Here is an 8595-nt window from a genome sequence, read left to right as displayed (position 1 = left end):
AATTTATTAAAGCTTAGTTGTAATCACTTCATAGCTCAAACTTTTAGGTTGGAATACACTCCCACCAATGATTTCTTATTATTTGATTCTCAAATCCTCATAATTGGAAAATTTCTTATTATAAATCGTATTTGATCCAATACTTCCACTCTAGCTTAAAAAAATTGTGACAACCAGAAGCATATATAAAATATGAAATAAATTAATACGCTTAAGGTGTTATTGTTGTAATCAATACTAATTGATTCAATTGATAAGATCTCTTTAAAGTAATATAAACGATTTTAGAATAGATCCAATAAGCTTTAATCTACACATTAAATTATTATTTTTAACCAAATAATTGATTTTATTGTTTCAATTCTCTCAAGAACATTAGTGAGTTGTTGCAATTAGAATATAACACCTTATGTTAACATTTTTGAGTTCACGAATTGTCATTTAAATCTTCTAACAAATTCTTTTAAAGGACTTAGCCTTCAATTTTTTCCCTTGCCCACCTCTTGGGAGAATTTGAACTTGAATGAAAGCACAAGGATAGTATGACTAACACACCTCCAATAATATTTTATATAAAGCAATAATGCTATGGATCTGATCTGAATGACAACAAATTTAATGCTAAATCTTGAGTTACTTAAAAACTAAATCTAGCTTGGATTTTGTGTATGGTGGGAACCAACATGACAAATGCAAATCCATAAGTAGTGGCATTCAAATATATCATAACAAAAATGACTTTTGTGTATGTCAACCACATGCATTGACAACTCTACATTATACTTATTAGTTAATCAGAACATGGGTAACCATAACATCAAATTCAATGAGAGAGAGAAAGAGAGAGATGTCTCACATGCGGGTTTTTGATGAAACCAAATTCTCCCAAGGGATTGGCTGTTAAGTTTGACCTACAGTCTGCAATTTTTTTTTTCCCCAATTTATCTCTGTTCCAATTGTCTGTCTCTAATTCAAGTAGATCAATCCAGAGGGAAAGCTCAAATAATCTGTGTTGTGTTAGGATTTGAGTTGGGCAGCGGACAAAGAGTGCAGGTATCAACTGAGCATCTCACATGTCTACTAAAGATACTTCAAAAGTATTTGTATTGGTTGGATAAGGCTGAAGAATATATGGTAAATAAATAATAGTCTAGCATCAGAATACTAATAACCACCTTGATCTGGGTGTTACACTTTGTATATCAGCCAGAACTAATCTTTAACTGCATATTTAACCCAAATTTCCAATGGGCAAGTGTTAAGTTACATATATTATAACTTACACCAATCACATGATCAGTGAGTGAGCCTCACACCATTCAATGTTTATGTGAGTTTCCCAATGTTCCAGTCTTTAAGAGGAACCTTGTACTATCACATTAAAAAAAAAAAAAGAGGGCTGTTGTCCGTCATCTTAAGGCCTAAAATGTAGACAAATCTGTCTTTTTAAATAAGAATTGACTCTTCTGAACCTAAAATCTAAAAGGCTTCACTTTTTTTTTTTTTTTTTTTTGGTTTTTGGGTAATACTAAAACGCTTATACAATGAGAAGAAATCTACAGATATTTATAAACAAGAATCTTGTAGAACTAATTTAGTTTAACTCTATTATGATACAATTCTGACTAATATATTCGAGGGCCTATTTATTCTACTTACGGTTACGGGAGAGACGCCTAGCCGTACCTAGTCATGAGAGAGAATAGTTTTCCAACATTATGCCGAAGGCGAGAACCAAGGCGAGGCAGTTGCCATTGGGCTTTGAGCCCAGTGGTGGCTTCACCCTTTCCTGGGACTAACTGTTCCTATGCTGATGCTCAAGGTTTGGGCCTATACTGCACGGCTGGTGGTTCACCACGGATTGGGTTTTCATGGCCATTTGGGATTGTACACAAACTCAGTTGAAATTTATACAATTAAGCCATTTATTAGAAATCGTCATTGTTTCCAATGCCAACAAAGTAATGGCATGTTGATGCTAAAAGCTTTTGGTGAACCGAACAAGGAGTGTACAATGTTCATATCCAGATTTGGTTATGAGCCTTGTGATTGATTGATTGATTATTAGTTATTATTGTTATCATTTTGAAACAACTTTGTGACTGTTGGTTGGTATTGCAGAATTACAAAGTTTGAGAATGATCAGACATTTTCAAATCTTTTAAAGCTGAGAACAGCTTACACCAACAAAGAATCCAAATCCTATATATGTTTCCAAATTGATGTACTACTGAGAATTAACAACGTACTAATAAGAATGTTCGGACAATTTGAAATCTTTTAAAGCTGAGAATAGCTTACATCGATAAAGAATCCAAATCCTATTTACCATTGATTTAAACCCAGAATATGATCAAACGAAAGGACTATGAACTTTCACCACCCTAATGCTGCTTACAAGGCTTCAGATGGGTACATACAATGAATCTTTAGAACCAAGTAACTCTATGCCCCATTATTTATTTGTAAACTACTAGACAAAAATTTTAACAACAATAATGCAATAAACAATAATTTTCAAGATTAGCTATTTTGTTGAAAAGAATACAGTTTACATGGGTATTTAAAAGTCAACCACTGGCATTCGTAAAATCTACAACCTAATGAAAGAAACTGTGATGTAAAACTCCCGCTCGGTAAAAATAATCTCATGAAAAAATTGATATGTTACAAGGAAAAAGAGGGGTTTGGATGGAGTGGGGGAGGAATTGCAAGGGAATAGAATTGTATGAAGGTATGGCTAAATAAATGTACCTGATAGCAAAACAACAGCCTTCGAGAAGTGGGGTAGTTTGTGCAAGTACCTTTCGAAAATTTTAACAAAACTGGGAAAGATCTAGCAAAAATTTTCTAGTCATCAGACACCATTGTTGGGCTCTTAGAGCAGCTCTCCTGTTGATGAAGTTCCAGTAACCTCTTTTCCGGATTGCAGAGCCCTAGATAATGATAGCAGTATTAGAGTAACATTTCCATCCAATTTTTTAGAATTCAGCATTAATATATCTTCATATAAAAAGAATCTGGAAAATCTATGCAAAGGATACAAATCCGTTGACTATGCATGCAACATTTTGAAATGAGTCAATTATCAGATCAATAGCTTTTGAATGAAGCTGTTGTTAATGATGTAATAGATAAGCATGTTAAAGACACTAAATGCGCCTACTTTTTTCATTTTCAGTTAGCCACTTCCGCCTCATGTTATATTGTAAATCATGTGCACTTCGTTGGCAAACATAAAGTTTTACCTGTAGTGATTGCCAGATACAAATTGCCATCACTCTGCTTTCATAAAGGCTTCAAAGACAGATAATTCAACTAAAATGCTATTCACTCTGTTGAATAGCTAAACAATGTTGTTGAATTTCATATTCTAGTGCACGGGTTGTTATGAAGATGAGCGTCGAAATTAATTTCCATGAGAAGGTAAGAAACCGTACGTAGCTTAGAACTTAATCCTATTGACCATTTCACCTCTATGTTTGTTTGGTTCAGATAAGCCACCAACCTGAACATTTGGGAATATCCCAGACAGCAATAAATGATGATGTACAATCCGATTGACAAAGTTCTCTGTTATCTTCGTGGTTGACATTCATTGCAAGCATCCATGAACCAATTGTAACATCCTCATTGCTGAACATCCGAAAGCTGCAATACAAACAACATGGAAATCATCATATTCAAGGTAGAGACTTCAGAAGAACTATTTACTTTTAATCTCTATAGCCATCTTAAGTTAAGAAAGGAGCTCTTCAAATTCCTTGAGACATGTATCATGTAAGAGGATTGTTTCCTGTTCATCTTCCAACTTCTAAACTCCAAATTCCTTAGCAGCCAAAAAGCTAATCTACCATACTTTGCAGATTTCATCCCACATATTTTCTGCTTGGCAGAAACAAGGACGCAAGTTGGCCATGGGCCAGTAGTTTCATCCAGAAAGAGCAAAACTAACCATTCTAAGGAGATTCCACACAGGGTGTCCCCCCCCCCCCCCCCCCCCCCCCCCCCCCTCCCGGTTTTGCCTTATTTTGTTTTTTGTTTTTTTTTTTTCATTTTTTAATCATCAAGTAGAAGGTCAAACTCTGCACAACGCTATCAGTGACTCACCAATTCAATGGAATTCTCTGAAGAGATGAGCCGTATCACAATTGTTGATAAATACAGCATCATAAAGAAAAATGAGAAAAAAGCATTTGTTATAACCAGTGCATTTCGGGCGGTAGGTTGTGAGAAAGCAGACAAACCTGTTGTTCTTGAGAGCTACCAAACTTACAACAACATCTGCTGAAAGAGCATATAAAGGTCCATAAGCATGAAGGAAGTACTCTTTCCCAAGTAAATAGGACTGTGGTTCATACCTGCATGGATTTAGTAGATCTGATTAATTTAATTACTACTCCAGCTTAGTGTCAAATTCAGAGACTATCCTATACGAAGCCCTTGTAATAACCCCATAGCTACTAATCAGAAGTTCAAGAAAAAATGTTTCAGGATTTATGATTCTGTCAGGATTATTTATCAAACATATTTAGACTATAGTTGGGTAACATAGCTTGTTGAGATCAAGTCATAGTTTTCTGGTTGCAAAATACTCATCAAAACTAAATCTGCTGCTATTTCAGCATTGATCTGAGTTTCATTCATGGTAAGGTAATTTTTGAATCATAAAGTCTTATCCTAGGCCCAAAATTATATCTGCCACTATTTCCCATGGTTAACAGCTTTAATATCAGCAAGTGATTGAATCAATTTTAAATTCAAAATCATGATGACTACTTATATTCGTTTACATTCATTAAGACGAGCTCCAATAAACTCCTTTTATACCCAATTGCTTTGAACTGTTTGATTAAAGACATTGACAACTGAACTGGCACTTCCAATTCATTTGAATTTATTATTTAACTACACCAAGGAATTTGCATCAATGGAAGGAGAAATAATCACCAGAAACACCAAGCAAGAAAGAAACAAAGAAAAAAGTTAAATAAATAATGTGCTAGAAATGAACAGCTTAGCACTAACCATTTGAGATGGGGATCAGTAAATACTGGACCCTTCTTCATGCATCCAAGATAAGTCTGAGAGTGAGGACGTTCTTTTGCCAAAAGCAGTGACAAGCGGTCTGTGGTTACATAAGCAGGAAAGCAATGACATGAGAAGAAACTTCGAGTAAAAGTGAGAGGAGAAATGAAATAACTTTTCTAAATCTACTCTTCTTCAGGTGCGATCATGTACCAAGTATAAATAAATATTTTGTAAATTTAATCACCTGGTCTCAAGTATATGTCATCATCAGCTTTGACATAAAACTCGGAATCATAGAGTGCATAAGCCGCTTTGAAGAATGCTAACCTGTAATAAGGACCCCATATAAGAATGATTTTAATACTACCCTTTTCTTATAAGTAACATCAACAAATTTACTGTCACCACTAACGTTTTGTATGGGAGCTTACTATACTCCTCCTCGATATCTAACAAAATGAAATCATCGTATTCTGCAACCTCCTTTCTGAGCTCTGCCATCTTGGACTGATCATTGGTTCTTCCAATAATAAACCTGAAAGCCAAACCAGTAGCTTCTTCCAACCTGCAAAGGCACATTTCATCTAAATTAAATCTTTACGGCAAAATGCAAGACATAAACATGTAATAAATAAACAATCTACAAATGCTAATAACAATTATTAAGAGTATGAGTACTAGAATATCCAGATCAAATTAAACTGATAATTTTGACACAGTAAAAATTCTAAAAAATTAACGATTACTACATATTATCCCCCCCCCCCCCAAAAAAAATCAGATAATTACTAGAATATTCTTATCAATATTTCCTTTTACCACATCCAAATTAGTGGGATAAATTTGGATAAGTGTAAAAATTTCTAAATAATTAGTCAGATAATTACAAGAATATTTAGCTCATAAAATGTTTCTAAAAATATCTAGTACATATTTCATTTCTAAAAAAAAAAAAATAATAATAAATAAATCAAATAAATTAAATTAAACCAAAAGTGAGAAGATCCGTTACTGTTGGAGGCCTTGGTGATCAGAAGGCATCCACGTCATCCTTAACGATCTTCGTCGACCACCGGACCCGAACCCGGTTTGAATCCCGACAAAGCCCATAACTTTATGCCTCTTGATATTATTATTATTATTATTGTCGTCGTCTTGACTCCCACTAATTCCATTACTGCCCTCGCCGTGGTTGTCCCAGACGACTCTGACCGATGTCGGGTTGAAGTTAGAGCAGCGGTGGGCGCCGCGGCCGGCGTAGAGAAATGCGGAGATTCCGAGGACGAATCCGGCGATGCCGATGATGAGGCAGGAGAAGATCAGGACCGTCGATTTGCGAGGGGACGGCGACGCGGCTGATCGCGCGTAGAAGAATTTGGGAGACGAAGGCATTGTATTGTATCGGCGTATCTGGTTAAGTTAGTTAAGTTGTTGGGTGAAGAAGAGAAGCAGAAGCAGAGAAGAAGAAGAAGAAGAAGAAGAAATTTGAGCTCATTGTTTTGAGTGTAAGAGAAGCCAAAATTAAATCAAATGGTGTCGGTTTCCATAAAGCTGCTTTCAGTTTCTATATGCTTCAGTGATTATTTTAGAAACCAATTACTCATTTTTGGTTTATTAATAATTAATTATAATTTCTTATATCTCATTGTGATTTTTTAATAAAAAATTAAATTACGAACCATTTTAACCATTTTTAGATTAATTTTTACTAATGCTTAAATCAGCTCTAATCTCAAAACCATTATGCCATGAGATGATCATGAAGAAAATGAAACCTATCGGAGGGTGGATGAGAAAGAGACATTTCAACCTCTTTATCTTCCTCAAGCAAGGAGGTAAGGACAACTATAAAAATTTGGGATATTATCATTTTTTTACCTAATTTTTTTTTACTAAATCAGTACTATTGTTTGATAAAAATTATATTTTATCATCAAATGTTTACACAGTTAAAAATTTATTGATACAATAAGATTACTTAAGAAATTTTATGTTAAATTCAAAGTGCACCGTCTAATTGTAAAATAGACATTATTTTTTGTCCTTCAGAATTTTTTCGACATATCTATTCAATACTAAATTTTTTTAAAAATTATATTTTACTATCTAATGTTAAAGCTATTGTCACTTTATCACCAAAATATTAACAAAGTAAAAAATATGTTGATATCGTAAGGCATTTACGGAATTTCATGTTGAAGGCAAAACGTTAACATAATTTTTGAATGATGAAGTGATAATTTTGGACTATTTGAATGCCATTGTAGTGTTTAAAATAGCTTAGGGTTACTAATGCTATCAAAATTGAAGTGTTTGACTTGTATTACTTGGACTGCATGTTTATATAATAAAAAAAAGTAGCCATTTTTTTTTTCATGTAACTGCTACTTTTCTAAGATAATTTCCCTCATATAAGTTTCTTCTTTTCAAATGAAAAAAATCATCTTTTATACTTTAGGTTAAATATTTAATTATTTTTAAAGTTTTAGTAGTAAAGTGATAACAACCTAAATATTAGGTGATAAAATATAATTTTAAGAAAATTTTGATACTGAATTAATATTTGATGGACAAATGATAAATTTTTCTTCTTTGTAATTTTTTTTTCAACAAATGAAATCATCTTTTATACTCTAGGGCAAAATCAACGTTTAACCCATATTTCGTTCAATATTTACGTATTTTTAATAGAAAAGTAGTAAAGTACTAACCGTATAAACTAGTGGTAAAATATAATTTTCATCAAACCACAATACTGACTTGATGTGCTAAAAAAAATTGGGGGAAAAATGATGATATCGCTAAAAATTTAAGAGAAACTTTTTATGACTTCTAAAATTTCATAATTTTCTTTTAAAATAATACGTGAAACTGCAACGTTTTATCTTTCAGTAATTTTTGTAAGAGAAAAGGTCCATTCCACCCTTGAGCAAGTACATTGTCCATCCAACTCAATCTGACCATTTAACCGTGTCTAGACAACAAAGTTGGAGTTATAGGCATCATAATTTTGGGCGGGCAGTCTCTCTTCACAGGTGCTCTCCTCTCCGTGAGAAAACCATGAATGAGAGGAAAAAAGAGTCTTTATGGCTCAAATAGCCACTCTTTGACAGGTGTGGTTTTTTACTTCTTGTAGTATTGGCCTCAACTTATTCTGAGGTTGGTAGTGAGAGTCATTAAAAGGATGAAGTTCATTAATCACAGGGATTGTTGTAGGAAAACTCTTAGAAGTTCATTATTGGAGTATGTGTGAACTAGCCAGGCATGGATACAGAGGAGTTAATACGCAAATGCAAAGCTATTTCTATCAAAGGAGATCAGCCGAATAAAATATCACTCATGGGTAGAAAGAGTGCTAGAGGTGAACAAATAGCAGCTTGCTGTCTGGTGGGAAAGATTATGCACCAAAGAGGAGTAAATTTAGAAGGTCTCAGATCTGCTATGTTACAGATATGGAGAACAAATAAAGAAGTGAGGATAGAGAGTTTGGGAAGTAACATATTCACGTTCAAGTTTGCTGTGGAGGCTGATAAAAAGAGAGTCATGGGAGGAGGGCCCTGACAT

The 8595-nt window shown here is 33.9% G+C and overlaps 1 protein-coding gene across 1 annotated transcript; it reads right to left on the bottom strand.

The window, feature by feature from the left end:
• Positions 1–2502: 2502 nt before the first annotated feature.
• On the bottom strand, positions 2503–6713 carry LOC102625795 (probable beta-1,3-galactosyltransferase 14). Its single transcript, XM_006493541.4, has 7 exons — positions 6044–6713; positions 5444–5596; positions 5276–5358; positions 5029–5128; positions 4248–4361; positions 3509–3651; positions 2503–2936 (listed from the first exon to the last, which is right to left on the bottom strand). The coding sequence occupies exons 1-7, from the start codon at positions 6421–6423 to the stop codon at positions 2851–2853; spliced, it is 1059 nt and encodes a 352-aa protein (XP_006493604.2). The 5' UTR covers positions 6424–6713; the 3' UTR covers positions 2503–2850.
• Between the last annotated feature and the right edge of the window lie 1882 nt (positions 6714–8595).

This window comes from Citrus sinensis, chromosome 3, assembly GCF_022201045.2.
Source record: "Citrus sinensis cultivar Valencia sweet orange chromosome 3, DVS_A1.0, whole genome shotgun sequence".
Taxonomy (NCBI): domain Eukaryota; kingdom Viridiplantae; phylum Streptophyta; class Magnoliopsida; order Sapindales; family Rutaceae; genus Citrus; species Citrus sinensis.
The sequence above is the reverse complement of the archived record's forward strand: the minus strand, read 5'-3'. Positions and strand labels throughout refer to the sequence as shown.